Below are 25,471 nucleotides of genomic sequence, written 5' to 3'. Positions count from 1 at the left end.
GTTGCATATGAAAATATAGGGAACTACGTCTTCTCAACCATGAACTGAATCCAATACTTTCTTTGGTCGGCTGATTAGGAAATGATGAAAACCTGCGGTATGCGACAAATGCCTGGGGTCACAGGCGACCTATCGCGGGGCATGACAAGGACGAATTCGGGGCTGATGTGGGTTGCATGGGCTGGCCCTGTCGAACATTGTGTGGATAAGTAGACGGAAGGAGGAAGCTTCGGCGGCAGCCCGGTCCAGCGCAAATTCGGCGAGATCTAATGTGGCGGATGCCCGGTGGAGGAGAAACAATCCAGCCCCGGTCTCATGTCTCGCGCGCCACATGGCAGCGACAAAGTTCAACAACAAAGGGAGCACCGACTTGGAATTTCAGGGAGAGGAGAAGCAGAGGACAGAAAGACAAAATAAAAGATTGAAAACTCAATTCACTCAAGCGTAAGGCCAAACTCTTTCTTGAGCCTAGGAACTGGAATATAACATTCAAGGTAACTCAGTTACTTTCATTCAGGTCGCGGCTAACAAAAGAGGTCGGCCTGTACTGGTACAAGCGCAAAGGAGCATCCTACCAATTATTCGTAGCATGAGAACGTTTATAGGGGAAAACCATGCTTTAGAGCATTTTGTATGAACTTTGATTCCGGCTGCTCCTGGTTGCCGATGAGCCCGACTGTCGCCATACGGCATTGCATAGTGCTGCTGCACCCACGTCTCGGTTGGCACCTGAGCTGCACACCCATATGCAGCGCAGTTCCTTCCGCTCGCTCCTATTAGCGCACCAGCACCTTCAAACATCCTAATCATCTTCAGACGAGGTGTCCGAGGCGGAGGTTGATGCTGGAATGGTAATGTAGAATCGAGCGTCGGACAGTGTCAGGCGGCTTGGCGCTCAGGAACTCTTGTTGCGTGTCCGTAACGTTTCAAACCGCTGGCTGTGTTCAGATTGAGCCGCTCTCTGTCGCTCATCCCAACATCTAGCAGTAAAACAGTAAACCTTCCAATGTGTTGGTCTCATCAGGTTGTAACTACGTAGAGTAATAAAGAGAAATAAAGAAAGTGCGACTTAATTAAGACCGTCGCCAACCTTGTTGAGCCTCGCGGGCAGCAGTATTTCGAAACAGGAAATTGAAGTCGCCGTTTGTCGGGGGTGAGAAGTGCCCATAGAAAAGTGGGCCAACGGTGAGTTACGCAAATTTGATGGGGACTACGGATTACTTCTCCAGATGTGCCCGTCGAGCCGAGAGCAAGGGGCTGGAACGACCCGAACGCCCCACAACTTTCCCAAACGGCCGGTATTGGACCAACATCAGACACGACAACCCCGGTTGAAGCATGGCAATCGCCGCCCTCACAGGAGAGTAAAACAACACCAAACTGAAATCAAAATGCGGCGAAGTTCATGAAAATGTGCGCCGCTGGCTTCTTCAATAACTTGCTCCCGACGAAGCGCTGATTAGGTTACATGCGGTTTTGCTTGCGGTTGCTACGGCCCTTGGCAGCAAGACTCATTTAAGAGTGCCTTTAACGGAGTAAGTCATGGCAGAAAAGCCTAAGCTTGGCATTTGGCACACGACGACTTTGGAGTCGGCAAGGCAAGGTCAGCAGACATATTCCACCACAGCGGTTGCCGGCCAAAAACGAGCCTACGATGCTTCCACTTCCCAGATCACGACTCGGAATGGAACAGCACCAGCTCTTCGCCGTCTGAATGGCAAGTCTCTTCCAGGTGAGCTGCCAAGGCTCACCGCGGGCCGGATCAAATATGTAGACGGCTCCACTACAAGAGAGCCCTCCGAGTATTCGCAAAGACAGGCCTTTGCTGCCACGCCGACGCCTGTCATTGACCCTTTGCTTTCGCTCTCCCACCCAGCCTACGACCTTCCCCCGCAGCTGGTAGCAAACTTTGCTGCCTCGGGCATCAAGACTATCTATCCCTGGCAGAAGCAATGCCTCCTTGGCCCGGGTCTCCTGCAAGGCGAGAAGAACCTCGTATACAGCGCACCGACGGGCGGCGGGAAGTCGTTGGTTGCCGATATCCTCATGCTGAAACGCGTTTTCGAGGACCGCCAGGCCAACGCCATCTTGGTCTTGCCGTATGTGGCCCTCGTCCAGGAGAAGGTCCGCTGGCTTCGCAACATCGTCAGCGGCATCTCGCGGGAAGACGAGGGTCAAAAGGAGCAGACCGACAAACTGTGGGCTCGAAGGGCGGATAAAGACACTATTCGAGTGGTGGGATTTTTTGGCGGAAGCAAGATCAGGGCGACGTGGGCCGACTTTGATATTGCCGTTTGCACCATCGAGAAGGCAAGTAGGGCTGCAAGGGGAGAGCAGCTGCAGGGTCTTTGAAGCTGACAGAAGCAGGCAAACTCGCTGGTGAATGCCGCCATCGAGGATTGTTCCATCTCCAAGCTGCGGGCTGTTGTCTTGGACGAGTGCCACATGATTGACGACGGCTACCGGGGGTATTTGCTGGAGCTCATGACCACTAAACTTTTGTGTCTCGGCCAGCCAGTTCAGATCATTGGCATGAGCGCGACCCTCACGGTATGTGGTACCATCCAGCCGGCTTCTGAAAAGTCTGCTGGTCAGTGTTTTAACGAGTCCCCAGAACATCGGCCTCCTGAAAGACTGGTTGCAGGGCCACTCATACGAAACTCACTACCGTCCTGTTCCCATTGAAGAGCATCTGGTCTATGACGGTAGGATATATGCCGCCGGGACCGCGGCCAGCCTCCTGAAAACGATAACCCAACTAGACTCAATAGCGACTCAGCACAGTCAATCAAGAGTGCAACCAGTACGAATCATTGAACCCTCGGCCGATAAAGAGCTCAAGGATTCTATTCGGAATGCCGTCGTTGCACTTGCCAACGAAACAGTCAGGGCTGGCTATGGGGTGCTGGTGTTTTCGAGCAGTCGTGCAGGATGCGAGTCGGATGCCGTCCTGATAAGCCGCGTATTGCCAACATTTGCAGAAGCCGACCCGATTATCCAGGAGAAGAGGTTGGATCTGCTTGGAGATCTGCGCAGTTTGCCCACGGGACTCGACCCAAAGCTGGAACAGACCATTCCCTCTGGCGTAGCCTTCCATCGTATGTTACACCGGGCCTTGCCTGCCTGCTCTGAATTCTTCCTGCTTCCGGAAATCCGCTGACGGCACAGTAGATGTGAGTCTGTTTGGTGCGCGCATGAAGCCTTTTTGAGATTGACGCCTCCTCCAGGCCGGTCTCACGACAGAAGAGCGGGAGCTAGTGGCAAAGGCATACGATCAAGGAGTGCTCAAAGTATGCGTGGCGACATGTTCCCTTGCTGCTGGCATCAACCGTGAGTCGGTCGTTTGCTGGTGACCAAGCTTTGAGCCGCTTGGCTGACAGGACACAGTGCCGGCCAGACGAGTCATCCTTCACAATGCCCGCATGGGACGCGACTTCGTAGGCCCTGCCATGCTGTAAGCGGAATGACAGCTGAACGTTCAGGAACATGGCATTGACCTCCTATAGACGGCAGATGCGCGGGAGGGCCGGAAGAAAGGGCAAGGACGAAGTGGGTGAAACCTACTTGTGCTGCCGGCAGTCCGACTTAGAGGCCGTCGTCGACCTCATGCACGCCGATCTTCCCGAGCTATCAAGCTGCCTCATATCAGACAAGCGCCGTATTCAGAGGTACGCTCCCGTCCAAACCGGAGCGGGCGTATCGCTAACGACAAGACAGGGCCTTGCTGGAAATCATTGCCATTAGGCTAGCAACAAGTCGAGAATCTCTCGATGACTACGTCAGCAAAACCTTGTTGTCTTACTCAGCGGAGCCGGAATCGATCCAGGAGCAAGTCGAAGCAAGCATCGCCGATCTCCAGAAGATGGAGTTCATCACAATCGACCGCTACGGCAGCTTCCAAGCCACTTTGCTCGGCAAAGCAATCGTTGCATCGTCGCTCGACCCAGAAGACGGCATCTTCATTCACAATGAACTGAAGAAAGCATTACAAGGGTTTGTCATGGATGGCGAGATGCACGTTTTATACAACTTCACGCCAGTTCAGGATCCCGGGGTTATCAACTGGAAAGTGTTTTGGAACGAGATCCAAAAGCTTGACGACAGTGGAGTCAGGGTCATGCACTTTTTAGGACTCAAGCATGTTGTCGTCGACAACATGCAAGTCTTCCCCCGTGTTAATATCTGCACAGGGAAGAATTCACTGACCTGAGGCAGGCTTCACGGAGGCACACTAAAGGAGGCGACGCCGGAAGAGAAGGAGACGGCGCGGCGGTACCACCGGTTCTACCTGGCGCTGCAGCTGCGGGACCTCTGCAACGAGATGCCGATACACCGGGTGGCGCAGAAGTATGATATGCCGCGCGGGTCTGTTCAGACTTTGGCACAGACATGCCAGGGGTTTGCGGCCACGATGATCAAGTTCTGCGAGACGATGGGTTGGGGGTGGGTTCCGCTGCCGCTCTTGTTTGGATGACCGCTAATAACGGCCATCAGAGCTATGGCCGCTGCGCTCGATCACTTATCGGATAGACTCAAGGCCGGGGCTCGATTCGACCTTCTGGCGCTGGCCAAGATTACGTTTGTGAAGAGCAGGACGGCGTAAGCGTTCCTCGGCCTGTTGCCCTGCGGACAACATTTCAACTCGACGGGATCGAGCTAACTGGCACCAGGAGGATATTCTGGGACAACGGATTCAAGACGGTTGCCGCTGTCGCCAATGCAGACCCGAAGGAGCTATTGCCAGTCCTGATGCAGGCACAGCCAAACAAGGTGAAGTTGGGGGCTAAGGACGAGCAAAAGTTCAAGGAAAAGCTGTTGGCCAAAGCGAGGATCATCGCAGACTCGGCCAACAGGTTATGGCGTAAGCATGCCTCGAAAGTCTGCCCCAGGTTGTGGAATGTCCGGCTAACAAGATCCCGCTGCAGAGATCGAGATGCAACAAGAGCTTGATGAAGAATAATCTGCTCTGGCCCTTCAGCTGGTCCTAGGGATCTGATGTTCATGATATTCAGAGGTGTTGTCGTATCGCACGCGGGCGGTACCTGGGAAACGTGGCTAAGCTACTGTAGCCACTTGGGAAACGCATGGCTTGTCGTGCGCAGTTCAACCCAACACAGTGACTCAACTCCTTATTCATGGCGTGATGCTGGGCCAGTCTCCTAATGCATTGATGCGAGGGAGGAGGGGCCAAGATACTGGTGTGGGTCCTGCAGCGTCTACCAGCGTCAATGATCTGCATGCAAAGTCACATAAAGTAGGTAGGTGGAGATGCATCGTGCCAGGCAAGCATCCCATCTCAAACACAGCGTAAGGCACGTCCTGCTCGTCTCTCTTCAGCTTGTTGGCTTCCAGGCATCAACGGGCATCGTATGCCTTGTCGATATTCCCGTGCGGCCCTGTTGGCTCTGGCGTTGTAGACTTTGTTGCATCTTCCAGGGCGTACTTTGTATTGCGTAAATAGATGTACTGCTCTCGGCGCCCCGATAGTTGGAGTTGCGATGTGGGCAGCATGCACGAGCATGCTATTGCCGGTGCGACATGGCACGTGCAGACTTCGTCGGATGATCGTTTTAGGCAGCACATGCAGCTTCAGGTAAGGCTTGTATTCAAATATCCTGTGCTAGACGAGACAACAGACAAGCGCACTCATGAATGGCTAAATGTGCGAAACGTGTTACCCGGATAGAAGATACCTTAGTCTTAGTGGCCCATTGCATATGTTGTAGGCGCACAACCCTTCATTTTAGCCACAAGCAGAGACAATGCCCGGGCTCGCCAGGGTTACCGGGCGCCAGTGCGGATGCTGCGACCCCCCACGGATACCGTATGGAAACGGCAGCCGCAGCGGCATAGCAATGGCAATGACAAAAGCAGCATGAGGAGCGCAGGATGCTTACATCGGTGGCACGCTCCGCGACGTTATGCTGGAGCCGTCCACATCCAATCCCTCGTTGACATGCTAGAATTCACTGCTGGCAAACCCGCGGCGTGGCGACGCCCCTGACTCAAGGGAGGATCTCTGTCGTGGAAAAGGGAAATGACTGCCTGTTCTACACCGTTAGCAGGGGCGCCGTAACACCGACCGTCTAGTAATTCTCACCTAAGTCTCTGTACAAGCGGCGCTGGCCTGACGTTACTTGGGCAGCGAGTGTAAACCCACAACGGACAGGCGATCGCAGCATAGCGCAGAAAATATACATGAAACGCGCTGAAAAACAACAAATCTAACAATCAATCTACCCTCGGCCAACCCTAGCACAAGCCAGCTGCACCCTACACCATCAAACAACCCCTCCTCAATCAATACAGTCATCCCTCAACTTAAACAACGTCGAAAACACCTCGTCGCTCTTCGACCGCACCGCGTCATGATACCACCCGTTCGTCTCGTGCACCTTGATCCCCTTCACCAGCCGCGCCGTCTCCCGCGCCATCTCAAAGTCGACAAACATGTCGTCGACATAGCTGACCGCATACACAGGCACCTCGTTCCGGCGCAGCTGCTCCTCGTCGTACAGATCATCGTCCCACACCTCGTTGGCCGCCAACAGCTCGGCCGCCTCCCTCATCCGCGCCAGCTCCGGGCCGGCCGTCCCGTCGAAGTGAAAGGGGTAGATCATTTCGCCCGAGAAGTAGAGCGGTTCCGAGGCAGCGTTGGACTCGAGTAAGGTGGCGGGGTTGGCGAGCCAGGAGAAAGGCTGGAGCGTCTTGCCGACGCGGTGGGCAGCCCAGTTGGGGGCGGGCGCGCCCATTTGTTTGGTGCTGTAGATTGCCTCATGGAGGATGCCGTAGATGGGGTGGGTGTTGAAGGGAATCTGGGACTCGATTGCGGCGAGCGAAGCGGGCGTGAAATGGTTGAAGTGGTCGAGGTCGGTGGCGAGTTGGAGAACGAGCGAGTGGACTACGTCGAGGCCGCCATGCACGCCAAAGGCTATTCCGAGGGTGAGGAAGAGTTGGACGGTCAGTTTGCCGCCTGAGGGGAGGGAAATCGCGCCGTCTTTGGAGGCTTGGATGTACTCGGCCAGTCGGCGCACGGTGGGAATGTCCTCGGGGTATTTCTGGTAGTAGGCTGCGTTGCGTTCGATGACTTTCTTGTAGGTTGCGGCATACACCTCCTCGGCCGTGCGCTTGATGGGGGCGAGACCTCCTGTCAGGTAGACTTCCCGGAGACTACGAGGGCACTTGGACAGGTAGGTCAGGCTGACGAACCCGCCAAAGGACTGGCCGAAGATGGACCAGGCTTGCTTATCCGCATCTAATCCCTCTGTCAAGCACAGTCTCACGGCCTCAAGGTCGCGCACGATGTTGTTTGCGCGGAAGAGTCTGAGATATTCAGCTTGCTGCTGAGGACCACCCCGTGCTAGTACAGAGTCGGCGTGGATGGGCGTGCTGAGGCCGGTGCCGCGGTAGTCAAGGAACAGCATTTGATAGCCGCGGTTGAGGGCCACCTGTGTCAAAGCATGGTTTTGTGGCGCGCGGTTTCCAAAGCCTGGCCCGCCTTCGAGGTAGACGAGATAGGGCAGCTTCTCTTTCTCGGCGGCATTCGAGTCGGAGAGGGGAACGATGGGCCGGTCATGCTTCGTGACCTTGCGGCCGAAGAGCCTCAGAGTGCCAGCTTCAGGGCGGGCGTAGTTCTCGGGCACCTCGAAGAACAACTCCGTGACATGCAACTGGCCTGGGCAGGTGATGAGCTGAAGGCATGATCATGGGCTGGTAGCGATGCGGACCTACCAGGCAGGGCATGGGTCCTGCGACTAATCAGTCGAGCGACTTGAGGAGCGGCCATTTCTCAGAAACGGAATCGTCGCACTGCGTGCCCTGAGCTCGGCAAAGGAGAGTGACAGCGCGGAGGACGAATGCCCAGCCACGTAATTGTTTTCCGGCTCGAGAGCAGGCACCTTGAAGTGTCAATTCGCGAAGGCGAATTTGTGGCTGCTGAACAGTAGCACGAAGAGTCCATGAGTTGAGTAATGAATCGGGAAGGGCACGGTCGAAGTTGATACAGGAAGGCGAAGGGGGTAAACTGCCATAAACGGCAGGGGTTCCTGAAGACGGGCAGTTGATACCTGACAATCGAGCCCCTGGTTTGTCCGTTAGCATGGCACACAATGGAAAGATGGAAAGCAATGAACGTAAGAAATTTTGGAAAAAAGATGGGGAAAAAATAGGGAAGATGAAGACGAATAATGGAGTAGAGTGAAGAGAAACTAAAACACATATATTAAGAGGAAGACCAGAAAAATGAAAGAATAGTTATAAGAAGGTTAAAGTGAAGGAAGATGTGTAAATACTTAGGATCCGCCCTAACAAACCAGGGATGAACCGTACGGACACTAGTAATCAAAAGCGCACTGCTTCCGTTGTGGAAACGTGTTCTGCATGAGGGAGGAGATGCCGGCCCTTCACTACTTGTCTGCATGATAAAGCACACAGTAACATGGGCGACGGTGGTTGTAGCCCAGGTTCCATAAGGTCTGTCCTGCCTGTCGAGCCTGTGTATCCCAAGACCATTTCCGGCAGCTCCGTTCGAGGCAACTGAGCGAGGACTCCGGCGGGTGGTTTGTACATACATCCGTACATACATAAAATGCCGAACGGAACTCATATGACCATTCCTTTGCTCCGCCGGAAAGTGGGGCTTTAATCGGACCAGAAGCCCACAAAAGCTTGTAGCCAATTCCCACAGCTGCTCAGTTTCTCCTCCTTGCAACCTGCAGTTTCAATCGCTTCCGGCCCTGCCCGGCGTTTCCCGTGTGACATGAACTCTGCCCGTCTCATCGAGATTCTGACCGAGTCCTTCATCGCCCTCTCAGATGAAGTGCAGTCGCTGATTGACCGCAAAACCATTTTGGAACACAAATTGCGCTATGCGCACGAGCAGGTATGTGGTGCTTGTGCTTGTTTTCCTCTCTTCCCCCTTTCTCGTGATGATTTCTTTAGCTCTAGATCTGGAGTTGTCTTCCCAAGGGATGCACAGCAGATGGTAGACGTTTTACACAGTCTCTGATTTCGGATTGCAATCATGCTTCTCTCTTGCGGCCTCATTTCAGCCAACAGGCCAGCTAACTCGAAGCCTGACAGTACCAATACCTTGCCGACAAGTATGCGCCTCGGGAATCCGAAATCTTTGAGACGTTAGCAAAGCTGCAGCTCCCACCGGATCTCCATCCTGCTCCCACCGCGGCTACCTCAGCCGTGCCCTTGCCAAAACGTGTGCAGGGCGGCACCAATCAACACCAGCTTGCACTGCTCATTAGGGAGGGCCGAAAAGCTGCCCATGAGCTTGCGGCAGGCATAGCCAGTGCGAAGAGAGTCAGCGAAGGCCGGGAGGACAACGATCAGTCTACATCACCTGGCATGGATATTTTAACGTCTATCTCCACAGTTCTCGAAAAGGATTTCACGGTCGAGGGCAAAAAAGGCGTTTTGGCCTGCCCCTTCTCGGCCAAGCCGAATCAAGACGGCGGCTCTTCTGGGGGCGCCGAGCGGGTCGACGTCTTTCAGGGCCCGACCGGCGCTGCCGACCCCACTCCGCACAAGTCCTCTGATCCCATCTGCGCTGCCATGCTCGAAGAAACTGCCGACCCATCTGCTGCTGTCCCTGCCAAGTGTCCGATTCGTTTCCTTGACAAGCACTCGCCCGAAGAGATTGCCCACTACGTTGAAACACACAAGCATGCGATCCCCCGGAGTCATGAGGTTTGCGTCCGGCGATACCAAAGGAACGAAGAACAAATAAGAAAGCTCGATGCCAAATACGGTAGCCTTGTGAACATGGTCAAGGACCTAAGCCAGCTCCACCGACCGATGATGCCACCATCGAAAGACGAGCAGAAGGAAGCCAATAGAGCTTCGAGCCAAACAGTAAAAGACTGGACGCAAACAGTTGTGGCCGGTGATCCGGGGGTCGATGAATCGACCGTAGCTGAGGAACGCGAGACTCGTTTTGACCGTCCACTGAGGGATGTTCGAGTGGGAGAATCGCCGAGTCGGCCGTGGGGAATATCAGTGCCCTTGGAGGCGGGTCTTCAGCAGCGTGAGCCTTCTCCACCCAGACCTGTCGAAGGCCTAGTGCAGGCACAGCAGGAATCAGCGGCACCCAAGAAGTGCCCGTTCGACCACACCAAGATGTTCCGGGGGACTGCCACACACGAGAATCCCGCCCCTGCTCACCTCAAACTCGGGCAGCCACCCACGCCGGCGAGGAATGATTTGCCGCCGCCGAGCACGCCACAGCCCACGTTTGTCAATCTCCCTGAGGGACCGGCGGCAGCCGGAGAGAAGAACGAGCGTCCGCAGGTTGTATTCAATATTTCCGGCCCCGTCTTCATCGGATATCCCATGGAGCAGGCCATTGAGTTCATGAGACAAGTCCAGGGGCGTTGATTGGGTTTATAACGTTTCTCTAGGGACATAGCGAGCAAGGCGTCGGGGAGAGCATGGCGAATTACAACTTTAATGTTACGTAGGAGTGTGGTGCGCAGCTAGGTGAGCATTATACTTGAATGTGATACCTCACTTCGACGAAGACTGTACAACGTCGTTCTGCAAAACCGTCTATCAGTTCTAGAGGCCAACCCAACCAACCCAACCAACCCAACCAACCCACCCAACCCAAGCACCGGTCTGTCCAAACGCACCAGATGCAGAAGACAAGACAAGAGGAAATAGAAAGTAGACAAATCCTGCGCCTGTACTCGGTCCCTTATTTCTTGCCACTGTTTATACTTTCATTCACAAGGGCATTCACTCCAGGTCCGCTGCCAGCGCTTTGCAGGGCAGGCTCATCCTCTCAACCGTCTCGATACCCGTCCCCGCCTGCTGTATCCCACAGCGAAATGTCGTCGTCGTCCATGAGCGCGGCAGCATCCAGCTCGTCCGGATCCACCATCCGCCCGTTCTCCACGTCGTCGCCGAGCACGCCTTGCTCCAGATCGTCATCAGCACCCGTGCTGTCGAGGAGCGCATCCCCAGCCTCGAGCTCTGCCTCGCGCGCCAGCTCGGCCGCCCGCGCCATGGTCCGCCTGTAGATGAGCAACCCGACGCCAAAGCCCAGTAGGCCAAAGACTGCCATGCTGATGTAGTTGACGGCGAGGTCCAGCCCGGTCATCTTGTCGCCCGATTCGGCGAGCAGGGCAAGCCTCGAGCCGATGAAGACGTGCACTAGCAGCTTCGGTCTGCTCACCATCATTAGCCACCTTTCCGCTCCTTTAATTGACGGTCAGGCACTTACGTTGCCCCAACAGTAGCCAACGCAAACGCCCTCGCCCCAACACTCCCCACAGTCGCCAGAAACCCATTACTCAGACTATACGGCAGCGGACACAACCGCACCATAACCAACACACCCAACCCATCCCTCCTCAACACCTGGCCCAGCGCAATAAACCGCTTATCCCTGCCCACCAAGCCCTGCACATACCGCGCAAACACACCCCTGCTCGTCAAGAACGCGACCGTGCTCCCAGCCAGCGTGGCGCTCGCAGCGACAGGCCACCCCAGCGGGAAACCATACACGAACCCGGCAACAGTCACGCAGGTCGAGTAGCCCATCAGCGGCGGGAACGCCGTCAGGAACGTGGCGAGCCAGATGGGCAGCCAACCCAGCGGGTGGCCACGCCAGGCGGCGGCGAGCGGGGTGAGCAGGCCGAAGAGGTGGTGCGAGTAGACGAGGACGGTCACGCCGAGCGCGAGGGCGGCGATGCCGGCGAGGGACAAGAGGATGCGCTGGGTCAGGGTGAGGTTGAGGTAAAGGCGGAGGAGGTGGTGAGTGAGGGTTGTGGCGGCGGAGAGGAGGGTTACGAAGAGGGCTTGCGGCTTTGTTGTTGATTGGGAGGGCGGGTCGTGGAGGGCTGCGTGGCGCGAGGAGAGGCGGCGGGCGCCCGAGGGCGTTGAGCGCGGTGGCCAGGGGGTGCGGTGGTCCTGGTCGCCGTCGTCGGACGGGCGCGTGGTTACTATTATTGGTGGGGAGGGGGTGGTGGTTCGGCCTTGCGGCCAGTCGGGCAAGGGATCATCTTCTAACGGGGAAGGCATTGTCGCGTTGGTGGTTGATGGGGATATATATACCGTACTTTAAGGAAACGCAGATTATTGTTGCTCTCGGCGGATGCGACGGCTGGGTAATTGTACTGTAGGGTAAAAGCGGATGCAGTGAACGGCGGGAAAGATGGTAAAGGGCAAAGAAGACACTGCTACCTGCGCATAGCGGCCTAGCTCTGCTGTAGGGTGAAAGGAGGGTGAAGACGGCTGTGAGTTGTGATTTCTAACAGCTGAAGATTGGAGAGACAGGAAAAGGGGACGGGTTGAGGTTCCAGCATGCTGCGGACCAGGGTCTCGGCGGGTCAAATCTGGGCCAGACTCAGCCTCGAATCTTACAATTGCCGTCAAGCTTTACCACAAACGCGCTGGCGTCGCTTAGGGATTAATCCGTACAAGCTCATACCAACCGACTGCGGCGCAGACCAGAAGAGAGGGGAACATGCAAGCAGCAAGCCGTGCGTCTGCCCTGTCGGAGGTACGGATCCGTACCCACGCGATGATGAACACGATAGTAAGCAGGTAGCCTGCGGAGCGGTGGAAAACGCAGGTCAGTTCCAAGATGCACTGTGGAGGGATCAGCAGGGTGCACCTCATCTCAAAACACTACATCCCTGTCTCATCAATGCCAAGGGCAGGTTAGTCTTTGGCCTCAAATCTCATCCCAAGGAGGCATCGCGGTGCTGAAATCTTCAAGTCTTTAATTCTTCTGTTCCTCCCGTAGCCAATAGTTAGCTGTCCGAGAAACTAGCTACCTAGACTCGCTCGGCGTCACCTGCCCCTAGCCCCTGACGGACCCTTGGGCGGCTCCTTGGCCGCCGACGTGTCTCTAACAAGCAGCTTGACCTTGCCCTCGCCAATCTCAACACCTTGCGACAGAATGTCCACCTCCTCTTTGTCCTCCTCTTTCCTCGTCAGTGTCTTCCCATCCTGCGAGAGCGACCGGTCCCAGCTGCCCGCGTCGATGCCCAGAATGCCGCCCGTGCTGTTCCGGTCGCCGGGAACCGAGAACTCGCGGTAGGCGTAGCGCCACTCATTCAGGAAGCTCCGGACCGCCTTGCCGACCTTGTCCTTACCATTCTTGCTGTGGTGGCCAGTGCCCGTGATGGCATAGATGGGCCTGGTTTCCGCCACATTCTCCATGAGGATGCCCTCCAGGTATTCCACCGCCTCCTCGGGGTGCAGTCCGTGCAGGTCGACGTAAATCTCTGGGCAGTTCTCCCTGCCCTTGTTGCGCTCTTCGTACAGCTGCTGGGCCGCCTCGCGATGAGCTTTCCGCATGAGGTCGTTCTCGCTCTGCCCGCGCAGACTGAGTGCCTTGGCGGCTCGCGCATCGTTGCGGTTCCAGGCTTGCGCGGCGCTGTTGACGTGTCAGTTCTTCTCTTATATGGTTTTTCATGCAAACGAACCTAATGCTGCAGACACATACCTCTGGAGGAACTTGTTCCGGAGTCCACCGTGCTTGATGGCATCCTGCCGCGCTTTGAGATAAGCCTTGTTGGCTCTCTCACCAGTTTCGAGCCAGGGAATGTGTTTAGGAGTGGGAATCGCCTGGGCAGCCGCGCTGTTCTCCCCATTGCGAACATTCGTTGAGCTGCCGTTACGGGGAGGCCTGCGGTTCTGCTGCATAGAAGGTGTCGGTGACGGAGACATTTTTACAATGTCGGCCAATGTGCTTGGTGCAAAGATCTCTTTCGGCCCATGGCCGTGACCGCCTCTCTTGCCGTGGTGCTTCTTTCCCTGCTTGACCACAGCTGCGCCGAGCGAAGGAAACGCATCGGCATCGTCCGGAGACGGAGCAGACTGCGCGCTGTCCTTCTGCTGATGCCGACTGCCTGGCCGGGACCGGGGGCGGTCAGGGTAGGCATGGTGTGACTTGAAACCGGGAGGGGGGGTTACTCCCAAGGCACGATAGCTGGTGGTAGCCGCAAAGATCTGCTCCGGCGTCCCTGGCTGCAGTGCCGGAAAGCTGCTGTAGTCTTGCAGATTGACTGTTGCATGTTGGGTCGGCGGCGTGCCCGAGCCATCAATATGGAGCCGATTGACGAGATGAGCCGGGTCGTGCGAGAAGATACAGGTGCTGCCAGCGAGGCAGTTGCCCGCCACCCAGTACCTGGATTGTCAGCGTCGAAGCAACTTAACACACTTTTCTTTACTCACTTGCAGATGTGGCTGCTCAAATCGTGGCTGAATCGGCAATCCGCGCGAAGACACTGACCCGTAGACAGATAGAACTTGCAGATGACTCCCGTCTTTTGTTGATCCGCTGGCGTGGTTGGCCGGCCATCCGAACTCATCGCTTTCCCAATGATGACTCGGTTCTCCTCGGCTTGAGCAGCCGATGCAAGGTTGTCCTGCATCTGTGTCTCCATGATGGCAGCAACGGTAGCGCCCAGGTCGTAGCCGTGCATGGCGAGCGCGGCACTGATCTCCTCATCCGACTTCGTCTGCCCCAGTATTGACCGCAGCATGTCGTAGGGGGTCATATCTGTCTGCTGCTGCGTCGAGACGAATTCGGGAGCACTGACATTCAGCCCGCTGGAGACGCCAACCGAGGATGTCACACTGATTGCATCGTCGCTCACGAGCCAGTCCACATTGTCAGACTGGTAGTCTCCAAATACCTCTTGCGACGGGGTGTCGTCGTGGGCAAACTGGTAGGCGTTCAGGCTTGGGCTGTGCGGCACAGGTGCGGCAAACGCCAGCCTCGGGGACGGCCGTGGCGACCCAAAGGGGGAAGCAGTCGACGACTTTGTCCGACTAAGCGACGTTGGCATGAAGCCCGGCGGTGCAAGCGGGCTGACACCCAGTCGAGGTGAACTCGAGAGCGGCGTTCCAGAACCGCGCCAAGAGGCAGGTGATGGCCGCCGCAGGATAGTCTGCCTTATAGGGGGCGGCGAGGTTGTACTCCCTCCTCCTTCCCGGTACCTCCATAGTGCATCTAATACGGCGTTTTCCAGAGCTTGCCCAGTCAGGCTTGTCTTCTCCTTGAGCAGCTCTTCGAGTTTGTCCGTCTTGTCCTCATCCTCGATGTTCGGGTCCTGAAGGATTGGAAGGCAAATCTCGAACGTCTCGTCAGAGACCATGGTTTCGGCCGACGGAGTGGGAGGTTCCGTAGGACGGGGGTCGTGGAAGCGGCGGGTTACTCGGTGGCTAAGAACAAAAGGGGGTTGAAGCACCCAAATTGGTCAAGTGATTATTATGGTCGAAGCGAATGGTAAACAAAATTCAAACGAAGCAAAGCACGACGCGGAGAGTAGCGAGCGTGATGTCGAGAGCGTGTCACGGTGTCTCTATGTGTAGCGATGCTCCTGAGCGGCAGCTCTATCGGGCGTCGGGCGGAGTCGGTGAGCTGTCTATGCGGAAGCCTCAGTGTCGGAGAAGTAGGGCGGGCGCTGCTTCACCGGCAGAACGCGGAAAAAACAGGACGCGAGGACCGAGAAACGTGGAGATGACGGCAGTGGTGAGAGTCTAGTGGCATGTTGTTGTCATCGAGGGGTTAAGCTATCGGCTCGAGGCGGGTGGAGTTGCAGACCAGGTCGGTTGAGGAAACGGAAGGGCGGTCGTATTACGCAATATGAAAGGTAATGCATGGAAAGACTCCCTTTATCAAAGAGAGGTTGGAAGCCTGATTCCTTCGAAACAATAAACGAAGAGCGTCAAATGATGGGAAACGAATCTGCTGATGAAGTTGAGGCTGGATATGAGTTGGGATTCAGGAGTGTTCAGCTGGATGGAGCCGGAGCGAGCAGCGGGGACGCAGGAAGCAGTCGCCTGCCCGCATGCTCAGGAGACGGCTGAGGTGACTGTGGGGTCTTCTAGCACACAGTGCAGGGACAAATTACACTGTCCTCCTAGGCAATGATCAGAGGCACTCACTCAAACTTAACTGCAACGGAGTTGAAGGACTGTCCAGCATTGCGCCTCAAGTGAAATGGGATTTATTGTGATATGTGAGGTGTGGAGTCCATCTATGGCTACCTTATGTACCTCCTTTATTCCTCATCTTGGCCTCGTCGATTTTCTTCCCTTCGCACTACTTCATCCACCACCTCTTTACGAACCACTACGCCAAAGGAGGTCAGAATATCTCGTCTTCCTCTGCGTCCCCAAATGCGAACCCAAAGCTGAACCCGGTGCTCTTCTTCTGCCGCTGTTCCCCCCGGCTATCGTCATCGCCCACTACCGCGTCCCATCGTCTCTTCTTCTCCGCCAACTGCCTAAGCCCCTCCGCGAGCAGCCCAGGCCGCTCCTCTCTTAAGCGCTCCACGAAGAGACGGTATGGGTCGGTAATGTCCCTCTCAAATCCGGACACCTGGTCTGATTTGTCCTTCAAGAAGGACAGGACACTACCGAGTTGAGACTGGGGCACAAAATTCTCTGTCAAGGCGATACCGTCCTCCAGGTTCACCACGAGATGCCACCAGCAACTTGGGACGTGGAGAATTTCGCCCGCCATGCAGATGCCTTCCCTGCACTCCGGCAGCTTGCGAGCCTCAGCGTGAAACTCCAGCAGCCATTCCGCGATGCTGAGCGGGCTGGTAACCTCGCTGCTATCCTTGGAAACGAGAACTCCAGGAACCGAGGCGGTCGGAGGGAACATGATCCAATACTTGGCGCCCTGTATGACGGCGTTCCAGGCGCTCGTCGCATTGGGGTCTTTGTGGAAGGTAGAACCGCTGCGCTCAGGCCCAATGATGAGCCACCGGTGTGCCGGCCGTTCAGCTCCAAGGAGCTCAAATAGGTCAGGCCCGAAGCAGTCTGGCTTCCAATATGCCGTCCCTTCCCCCTTGCCAATCTGTAGTGACATCTTCTCGGCAAATTTCCGATCAAACAAGTAGAGGGGGCTCTCGTCCTGATTGTCGCACATGTATTGCAGGTAGGATGTAAATGTCCAATCCACCGCCTCTGCTCGGAAGACGACGCGTCCATACTCAGACAGCAAGCTCTTCAAGGTCCATGACTTGGTAACCGGCCAATCCTGGATGCACTTTGTGAGAATGAACGGCTTCTTGCTCCACTTCCCCGCGAAGTCCTCGTAAGAGAGATCTTCAAAGCGATCAATCTCGTTGGCTGCCGGGATGTTCTTGGTGTACTGGCTGAGAGTGATATGACTGCAGACAAAGGGCCGGTGTAACACATCAGAGAAGACATTGCTGCAATCCACTCGAGCCCTCTGTTCATGGGACAAGCCGAGAACCGTCGCTCTCCACGATCCGCGCCACTCGAAGGAGGACTTGTTGCCGAGGTCTGACCTGGAAATGCGTCAACAACTGCTTTAACACGAAATACGCATGCAACATGAACAGCTCCAGGCTTTCACACCCTAGTGCACAGGAACACACATACCATGACACAACAAACTTTTTGTTCGCTCGCTCACTATTTACAACTCATGTCACTTGAAGATTTGGAGGGGACTCACTGCAAGAAAATCGTCTTCCAAACATCATCAGCCATGCAGCAGGCGAACAGGAACTTGCACGTGTAGCCTAACAGCTTCAGGGTCCGTCTATCCATGTATTCGAGAAGCTGCATGAGCATCTCGTCAGGCAAAACCTGCAAGGAGCCGATGGATTTGCGTGCGTCTACGCCGGCGGCGAAGTACTTGTTGCCCAGGGGTTTGATGCCGAGCGGGTGTGAAGGAATGGATGGGCCGAGGCTTGAGTCATCCTGGTGACTCGACGGCTGCCACCGATGGCCATTCTCCTCTAAGGCAAAGCTCTGCAATTGCCGCTGATGGAAAGGTAGAGGCATGATGGCGCAGTCGAGTCCGAGCCAACTGCACCCTGAAGACTGGCCGGTACTGTTGTTCAGACTCTTGGCTGAAGAACTAGCCTCAAATGAACATCACGATCCCAATCGAATCTTTTCGCCGCAAATCACCGTGTGTCGTCAGAACGTGTGTTGCGTGTCGAGAGAATGCAGCAGGGTAACGTCTGGATCAAAGGCAAGTCGCATGCATGGCACGAGTGCATAGGAACAATACTAGCAAGTTTTTTCCAGAATCACCTTAGGTTTTGCCTTCGTGGCCACCGAAGATTCAACAAGATGCCCCACACCCTCTCGAACCTTAACGCTAGTTATTTTCTGCGGGGTCTGCCTCAGGCGGCCAGTGCTGTGGGCGAATGCAAAAATTGTCAGTCCAAGGATTTTTTCTTGCCTTGGATCTTTCTCCTCTCTTGCTCCCAACCACATTCACAAAGTACAACAACCAGAGATACCACGCCCTAGGTTCATTGTTCTCAGTTAGATTACTGGGAACCTTGAATTTTTCTTTTCTGGCAATTTTTTTGCTTGAGATTTCTGCAGCGCTCGTGTCGAGTGCGCATTTTGCTTCACAACCTACCCCGCCATTTCTAGATCTACCGGTTAGATCTAGAAATTCCTGCGAACTACCGCAAACATGGCTACCGACAAGGGACTCGAGGACGTCCCCGAGGGTACGTTTGGTTTTGTTCCTTTGCCTGGCGGAAGAGGGATCGTAATGCGCACGCTGCTCGGCGCTGCGAGCGAGATCGTGCTGGCCTCTGCCCTTTCTGCCCGATCACTGCCACTTGTCACCCAACTGGTGCCACTGACACATTATGATATGGTCGCTAACCAGTGCTTGCGCTACAGGACAGATCGAGTCTAACTACGATGAGACGGTCGACTCTTTCGACGAGATGAACCTGAAGCCCGAGCTGCTTCGCGGTAAGAGCTCTCCGACAGGCAGGATTTTTGGTGGCGATTGGGCACACACTAACATTTCGAAGGCATCTACGCTTATGGTTTTGAGCGCCCGTCTGCTATTCAGCAGCGCGCTATCATGCCGGTCATCAAGGGTATGTGAAGAAGATGATCTCCTGCAAACCAGGGGCCATTGGCGGCTAACACCACAATCTCAGGTCACGATGTCATTGCTCAGGCCCAGTCAGGTACCGGAAAGACCGCAACCTTCTCCATCTCAGTCCTCCAGAAGATCGACCCCAATCTCAAGGCGTGCCAGGCGCTCATCCTCGCCCCCACCCGTGAGCTTGCCCAGCAGATCCAGAAGGTCGTTGTCGCCATCGGTGACTTCATGAATGTCGAGTGCCACGCCTGCATTGGTGGCACCAGCGTCCGTGATGACATGAAGGCCCTTCAGGAGGGTCCCCAGGTCGTTGTCGGCACCCCCGGCCGTGTCCAGGACATGATCCAGCGCCGCTTCCTCAAGACGGATAACATGAAGATGTTCGTCCTCGATGAAGCCGACGAGATGCTTTCGGTGAGTGCGGCTTGGTAATCTAAGACTTTTCAATCAAGCACTAACAATGAACAGCGCGGTTTCACTGAGCAAATCTACGATATCTTCCAGTTGTTGCCGCAGTCCACCCAGGTTGTCCTACTTTCGGCCACGATGCCCCAGGACGTTCTCGAGGTCACAACCAAATTCATGCGTGACCCGGTCCGCATCCTGGTCAAGAAGGACGAGCTTACTCTCGAGGGTATTAAGCAGTTCTACATTGCCGTCGAGAAGGAGGACTGGAAGCTCGACACTCTTTCGGATCTTTACGAGACGGTCACCATCACCCAGGCTGTTATCTTCTGCAACACGCGCCGCAAGGTCGACTGGCTGACTGACAAGCTCACCGCTCGCGACTTCACTGTGTCTGCCATGCACGGCGACATGGATCAGGCTCAGCGTGACCTGATTATGAAAGAATTCCGTTCCGGCTCCTCTCGTGTCCTGATCGCCACCGACCTTCTGGCCCGTGGCATCGATGTCCAGCAGGTCTCGCTGGTCATTAACTACGACCTTCCGGCCAACCGGGAGAACTACATCCACCGCATTGGTCGCGGCGGTCGCTTCGGTCGCAAGGGTGTCGCCATCAACTTCGTTACTGCCGATGATGTGCGCATGATGCGCGAAATCGAACAATTCTACAGCACCCAGATTGAGGAGATGCCGATGAACGTGGCCGACCTGATTTAAAACTGTCAAGGTATCAAGCGACATCATACACTCTTCCATCTCAGCATTCACCTGGACACATCCCGCACGTTGGCATCGGTGTTTCGCACTATACTGAGGGACATTGTGCTGGGTGGTGGTTCTGGTAGGAAGAGAAGGGAGCTGCGTGGCTGATTGGGTTTTTTTTTTTTTTATTTGCCCTGTTTCGCGGGGGCCTAGCATCTGGTTGACATACCAAAAGCTCTGATAGGGGTTTCGGCGCCTGCATCTTAATGACTGAATGGTGCATGTGCTTCGGTGCCTATCAAGGAAGGCTGGTTTTCTCTTTTTTCACGACTGGTTTTGCCGGCTTTTCTCAGGCCCATATGTACGCAGAGTCAGGGAGGTTACCAAAATGCGACGTAGACTGAAACCTAGATCATGTGTGATTTCTTGTGGCATCGCGATGATATGATGTCACGTCGCTTGGTGTTTGATCGTCTAAGGTGAACTTGGAATCGATAATTGCATATCGAACCTGATCCATTGTTGTGGGGCATTCTTCAATGCGCCAACACCGACCCCTACGCTTAGACAAGGCTCTGCTCCACGGCCCCCATTGATCCGCGTTCACTTCCAAACAGATAGGAATTTCAAAACAAATCCCGACCATCATGGACCAGGCTCTTGATCGCAGTCTTGACGATATTCTTGCGGACCGCAAGCAGGTATGTTAAAAAAAAAAAAAAAAAAGGAAGCCAATCTTTTGCGCCCAATACCCGCTACGCCTCATCGAACTGATAGCAGGCAAGATCCGATGTAAGGAGCCGGCTGACACTCGAGCCTTAGAACAACAGAGGTCCTCGCGGCCGTCGTCGTCGCGGCGACAGACAAGACTATCCCAGAGATGGCGTCAGAAAGGTACGATTGCGCTTTGTTCATGCCCGAATTTGCTTTAACCCAGCAATTTAGGTTGATTGAACCCTCACTCTCCTCCTCCTCCTTTCCTTCCCTTTCCGTCGGTCGGTCACGGAATTCTCCTCACAGACGGCTTGTACGAACGACACGGCCATGCGCGCAGGAACTTGTAGTTCTGGGTGCGTGTGGCTGTTTCGCGGCGGCAGCGGCTCGGAAACGTGCACGCGAGTTCTTTCGGATCGGATCAGATTGCGGCTCGGGGGAGGAAGGTAACAGCTTTAATTTGAATCTTACCGGCTAACACGCTCCCAATTGTTACTTTGCGGGGCAGCCCTTCAGAGACGATGCGCCCAGGAACATTGACTCGTGCGTAAACCCAGGGGCCTGGTGGAATGTGAAGAGGGATAACAGGGCCGCTGACGCGGTCTTGCAGAGAGTGGGTTCACGACAAGTTTGAGGGTTATGGTGCGTGATCGGCATGCTGCTCTGTGTGCTGGGAAGTTCGCTGACGCCGTCACCAGGGAGCCGCCGCTCTGCGCCTCGTCGCCGACACTCCATCGAGCTGCCTAGGTATGATCGGCGCCGTCATATCGGATGAACCAGCTCTAATCAACAAGCGCAGTGACTCCAGGGGCGCCAAGATCAGAGTAGACAACCTACACTACGAACTGACCCAAGAAGAACTCGAAGTAAGCAAACCCTCACCCATGTTTTCCCTTACCTGCCCGACCAACAACTGTACTAAACCCCGGCGCCCGCGCACTAGGACCTCTTCTCGCGCATCGGCCCGCTCATCAAGCTAGAAATGAAGTACGACCGCGCCGGCCGCTCCGAGGGTACCGCGTTCGTGACCTACGAATCCCACCGCGACGCCGCCCAGGCGATCCGCGAGTTCGACGGCGCGAACGCTGCCGGCCAGCCAATCCGCCTGACGCTCATGCCCAGCGGGCCCTCCACGAGCAGACGCAACCCGTTCGAGACCCCTGTCGCGCCCGGCCGCCCGCTTGCCGAGCGCATCACTGTGCCCGGTCAGAAAAACCAGGGCCGGTCGAGGTCGCTTTCTCCGTCCCGTCGGGAGGAGTCGGATGAGGAGGCCGCGAGGAGGGGCGTGGATCGGTACCGGCCCAGGGGTGGCAATGGGGGCCGTGGTAACGGTGGTGGTGGTGGCAGGCTGAGTCGGTCGCGGAGTCCGGCCGGTGGTGGTGGAGGACGGGGTGGTGGTAGACGCAGGGATGGCGGTGGGAGGAGGCCTGGTGCTAGGCGGGAAGGTGGTGGTGGTGGTGGTAGAAGGGGAGGCGGTGGTGAGCGGACGGGTAGAGATGGGCGCCCGAAGAAGACGCAGGAGGAGCTGGACGCGGAGATGGCGGACTACTTCGCTGGCGGTGGGGTTGTTCAGGAGAGTGCCTCTGTTGGGGGTCCGAACGATGCTCCCGCGCAGCAGCAGCAGGAGTTTGGCGAGGATGTCGACATGATTGAGTAATTGGGAGCGCGCGGAAATCGGCGGTTTGTTGGCTTGTGGATACTGGGGACGTCTTCACATCGGGTTCAAATAGGGCTGTAAAAGAAGATGCTGCTTGTTGGGTTGAGGCACATGGATTGCCGGCTCCGCTCTTGGGTTGTTACGCGATTCAGAATGGTCATTTGCTTGCGCTTACGCTGTGTTGTCGATGTTCTATGTTCTTGACGTCTTCCCTCTCGATGGTCTGGCTGGAACTACTCTTGCCCTGCCTTTACCTTGGGAAGCACATACTGTACCGTACCAAACATCCGCAGAGCACGTTAGGTTAGGGCTGGTGGTCTCCAGAAAGGCGTCCCGCTATGTTGTACTACCTTACTTGCCCAGTCCTCAACCATGTCTGTTCCTGCCTTCAATGCATGATACCTCCCACTCCCATCAGCCGACGTGTTGCCCCGTCGGCGTCTTTCCATTGGCAGCATGTGTAAAGGCCAATCTGGTAGTGTTCGCCTGGCGCCCGCAGTTGAGCTTTCTCTAGGTAGATTCGCCACATCTCAGTATTGTAGTACTTGTCACTTGCCATGTATTGTATGTTTCTTGGATGACTTACCGATATGTTTCTCGGTCAACAAAGGGGGCGCACTATCTACCTATCCGCAGTGTCTGGCGCATTTAGGGGTGTATATTTCTCTACACTGCCTCCCACGCCCCGCAAGGCTCCGTTTATGGTTATACCCACCTGCTTCACCCCACCCTTCCACTCATGAACCACCACTCTTGCTTCCGATCCGCCTGTCCGGACAAAAATACAACACCAGCTGTCCTTCCACACGTCCCACCCGCAGCAAAAACATATCGCCTGCCCGCATTACTTGAAAGTAAGGGTCTTGACATGCTCCGCTCGTTTAGCTCGCATTGTACCACCCAAACATGATGGGAAAGTACCTGATGTAAGGAAAATTCGGTGTGAATACCTGTAACCAACCACAGCCCACACCGCCGGAGGGTATCGAAAGATGAATCACACAGGGAAATTCGATATAAGAAATGTAATTGAATGGGGCAACAGATTCGCAAATAAATAGCGGTGACCAAGGTGTTATTGCGTACGGCGGTCGACAATCTCGCCCGCTTTCAACAATGCGTTCATGCCATCGAAAATCGCACTTTGTTTTCCTTGGCGTGGTAATTCCACAGGACTTGTAGCCGGACGTGATTTTGTAGGAAAGGGTTGGCTGTTGTGGTGGGCATTCATTGGGTGATGATGGTGTGAGGGTGGAGGGGCGGAGTGAAGTTGATGGTGACCTTTTCATCCACGTCAGTAGCATTCCAGGGGCGTGAAGAGACGGAGAGCGCACCATTCATCATGGGAAGGCTGGCGGCACCATTGGGAAGCTGGTGCGGAAGCCTGGGTTGTTGGTCCATGTGGTAGGCGTTGTGATGTTGGTGTGACGGCGGGTTGGAATGAAGAGTAGGTTCTGGCCTGGATGCCAACAACGCGTGAATCGATAAAGTCCCATCAAGTTGTGGCCGGTGGTGGCCGAAGGATTGATGTGATGGCGATTTCCCCATATATGGCAGCCCGTTTGGCATGGTTTGAGCTGCATCGCCACTGCCATTATGGAGCGTATGACCCTGCGTGCCAACAAGATGAGCGGCGGAGTAACAGAAGCCGTTGGGCTCACTTGCAGAATGCATCCCACCGCGCAACATCTGTCCGCTGAACATGTCCGAGAGAGATGGGAGGTTCTGGTGCATGCTCAGCTGTTCGCGGTCCTGCTCTTCTTGGCCGGGACGTCCAGGCCAGTGTACGGAAGATTGATCTCTCGCGTCCGGGTCAAAAGTTGGTGAACGGTCGAATGAGTGCTGCTCGGGATTGCTCACAACTGGGGAGAGCAAGGGCTCCTCCGGCGAAGCGACTGGAGCTGAGGCAGCCAGCGAAGCTGAGGACTGAGACTCACTCATTGAGGCAATGGAGCTAACCCTCTGTCTCCCAGGTGGCGGCTCGCTTCCTCTGCGGCTCTCTGTCCCACTCCCGCTCCGACTGGTCATGGTCCGCGTCGGAGTTGCGCTGGGGCTGCCGCGGCCGTGGGTTCGCGACTCGGAGAGCCTGACTCTTTTGGAAGCATCCTTGTCTGCGGCGCCCGGAAGTTTGTTAGATTATTTTCGAAATACTACAGGCCCGGTAGCGTGAAATACGCATTGGTACACACCTTGTGATGGGGAACCGTGCTTAGCCTTGAACTCCTGAAGATAAGACTGGTACTCCATGTACTCGGGCGTCTTTTTGTACTCGGCAAGGTCACTCAAGTACTTGTCCTTGATGGCCTGGGCTCGCGATTCGAAAGGCTCCTTTTCGGCCGGGGAAAGGCTCTGCCAGTTTTCACCAACAAGCTTGGCAATTTCGGTGAAGGTCAGGTTCCGGCCTTTGAGTTCCTCACGCATTTCTTTACGCGTCATGCAGTCAGTGGCCCGTTCACGTGGACAAGAGGGCGCCGCCTTGCTCGCTTACTGTTGGAGAAGAGCACATAGGCCGATGGTGGTCGCTCAGGTGCGTTTTCATCCGGCTAGTCACGGCATCCGTGTCAGGCGATTACTTCGACAGCCCCAGCTTTGCTCTGCGAAGAGATTAACGAACCTTGGGATGACGCCGATATTTCCTCTTTGTGATGACGAGGCTGACAACCTCTCGACAACTGTCAACCGTTGGGGGTTCTGGCTTGACATAATCCTGAGGTTTGAGGTCCTCAGCGGTGGACTGCGTGGGGGATACTAATGAAGCATCTGACGCGATCCCCCGGAAGTTGGCAATCCGTCTTTGAAGTTTCTGTGCTCGCTGCGTCAGCGATCCTAGTCGTTTACTACCGCCAGGATGAAGAGGGCGCTATGTCGTGCAGTCCGTGGGCATTGTGGAGGGATACGCACTCGCCGATGGCCCAGCTTCACCCCCAGCGCATCACTGTCAAAGGTGTCTCAGTCAGTACACACCCCCGGGCTCCCATTCTGCCAGCCTTCGCCCTTACGTACAGGTCAGATTCGGTAATGTCCAAGATGGTCTCCCACGTGTCAAACCCCTGTTCTAGGAACACATCCAGATACTGGATGATGCCCAGCTCCGCAAAGATGGTCTCGAGTAGTTGCGTCAT

The 25,471-nt window shown here is 55.5% G+C and overlaps 10 protein-coding genes across 10 annotated transcripts; 4 read left to right on the top strand and 6 right to left on the bottom strand.

Annotated features, from left to right (window-relative positions):
• Positions 1-1,325: 1,325 nt before the first annotated feature.
• N657DRAFT_660362 (P-loop containing nucleoside triphosphate hydrolase protein) lies at positions 1,326-5,352 on the top strand. The gene is made up of 11 exons (XM_062795041.1): positions 1,326-2,314; positions 2,372-2,550; positions 2,615-3,100; positions 3,228-3,330; positions 3,388-3,454; positions 3,507-3,668; positions 3,718-4,158; positions 4,216-4,443; positions 4,495-4,599; positions 4,671-4,861; positions 4,926-5,352. The coding sequence occupies exons 1-11, from the start codon at positions 1,543-1,545 to the stop codon at positions 4,958-4,960; spliced, it is 2,769 nt and encodes a 922-aa protein (XP_062652569.1). The 5' UTR covers positions 1,326-1,542; the 3' UTR covers positions 4,961-5,352.
• A 607-nt stretch (positions 5,353-5,959) lies between these two features.
• Positions 5,960-7,786, bottom strand: N657DRAFT_686276 (alpha/beta-hydrolase; the record flags this gene model as incomplete). The annotated part of the gene is made up of 2 exons (XM_062796823.1): positions 5,960-7,675; positions 7,732-7,786. The coding sequence occupies 2 exons, from the start codon at positions 7,784-7,786 to the stop codon at positions 6,297-6,299; spliced, it is 1,434 nt and encodes a 477-aa protein (XP_062652568.1). The 3' UTR covers positions 5,960-6,296.
• Positions 7,720-8,575, bottom strand: N657DRAFT_41869 (uncharacterized protein). The gene has a single exon (XM_062787269.1). It carries the CDS (start codon positions 8,216-8,218, stop codon positions 7,790-7,792), a length of 429 nt encoding a protein of 142 aa, XP_062652567.1. The 5' UTR covers positions 8,219-8,575; the 3' UTR covers positions 7,720-7,789.
• Positions 8,576-8,741: 166 nt separating this feature from the next.
• N657DRAFT_639296 (uncharacterized protein) lies at positions 8,742-10,671 on the top strand. Its single transcript, XM_062791747.1, has 2 exons — positions 8,742-8,881; positions 9,082-10,671. Exons 1-2 carry the CDS (start codon positions 8,759-8,761, stop codon positions 10,384-10,386), a joined length of 1,428 nt encoding a protein of 475 aa, XP_062652566.1. The 5' UTR covers positions 8,742-8,758; the 3' UTR covers positions 10,387-10,671.
• A 127-nt stretch (positions 10,672-10,798) lies between these two features.
• On the bottom strand, positions 10,799-11,901 carry N657DRAFT_545671 (uncharacterized protein; the record flags this gene model as incomplete). The annotated part of the gene is made up of 2 exons (XM_062787853.1): positions 10,799-11,177; positions 11,234-11,901. Coding segments are annotated over 2 exons (1,047 nt in total), but the record flags the coding sequence as incomplete, so codon positions are not given.
• A 906-nt stretch (positions 11,902-12,807) lies between these two features.
• N657DRAFT_563105 (uncharacterized protein) lies at positions 12,808-15,122 on the bottom strand (the record flags this gene model as incomplete). Its single annotated transcript, XM_062788186.1, has 3 exons — positions 12,808-13,396; positions 13,466-14,149; positions 14,197-15,122. The coding sequence occupies 3 exons, from the start codon at positions 15,120-15,122 to the stop codon at positions 12,808-12,810; spliced, it is 2,199 nt and encodes a 732-aa protein (XP_062652564.1).
• Positions 15,123-16,117: 995 nt separating this feature from the next.
• N657DRAFT_652376 (Clavaminate synthase-like protein) lies at positions 16,118-18,276 on the bottom strand (the record flags this gene model as incomplete). Its single annotated transcript, XM_062794293.1, has 4 exons — positions 16,118-17,291; positions 17,462-17,724; positions 17,974-17,975; positions 18,261-18,276. 4 exons carry the CDS (start codon positions 18,274-18,276, stop codon positions 16,118-16,120), a joined length of 1,455 nt encoding a protein of 484 aa, XP_062652563.1.
• A 45-nt stretch (positions 18,277-18,321) lies between these two features.
• N657DRAFT_608533 (ATP-dependent RNA helicase eIF4A) lies at positions 18,322-20,256 on the top strand. Its single transcript, XM_062790269.1, has 5 exons — positions 18,322-18,479; positions 18,658-18,732; positions 18,795-18,863; positions 18,927-19,285; positions 19,340-20,256. The coding sequence occupies exons 1-5, from the start codon at positions 18,443-18,445 to the stop codon at positions 19,991-19,993; spliced, it is 1,194 nt and encodes a 397-aa protein (XP_062652562.1). The 5' UTR covers positions 18,322-18,442; the 3' UTR covers positions 19,994-20,256.
• Positions 20,257-20,625: 369 nt separating this feature from the next.
• N657DRAFT_660357 (RNA-binding domain-containing protein) lies at positions 20,626-22,706 on the top strand (the record flags this gene model as incomplete). The annotated part of the gene is made up of 7 exons (XM_062795040.1): positions 20,626-20,679; positions 20,801-20,872; positions 21,201-21,235; positions 21,303-21,334; positions 21,391-21,439; positions 21,492-21,558; positions 21,636-22,706. The coding sequence occupies 7 exons, from the start codon at positions 20,626-20,628 to the stop codon at positions 22,347-22,349; spliced, it is 1,023 nt and encodes a 340-aa protein (XP_062652561.1). The 3' UTR covers positions 22,350-22,706.
• Positions 22,707-23,424: 718 nt separating this feature from the next.
• N657DRAFT_652373 (uncharacterized protein) lies at positions 23,425-25,471 on the bottom strand (the record flags this gene model as incomplete). Its single annotated transcript, XM_062794292.1, has 7 exons — positions 23,425-23,630; positions 23,684-24,460; positions 24,539-24,772; positions 24,838-24,892; positions 24,964-25,152; positions 25,251-25,284; positions 25,353-25,471. 7 exons carry the CDS (start codon positions 25,469-25,471, stop codon positions 23,425-23,427), a joined length of 1,614 nt encoding a protein of 537 aa, XP_062652560.1.

Source organism: Parathielavia appendiculata (genome assembly GCF_033297405.1).
Source record: "Parathielavia appendiculata strain CBS 731.68 unplaced genomic scaffold N657scaffold_1, whole genome shotgun sequence".
Taxonomy (NCBI): Eukaryota; Fungi; Ascomycota; class Sordariomycetes; order Sordariales; family Chaetomiaceae; genus Parathielavia; species Parathielavia appendiculata.
The sequence above is the reverse complement of the archived record's forward strand: the minus strand, read 5'-3'. Positions and strand labels throughout refer to the sequence as shown.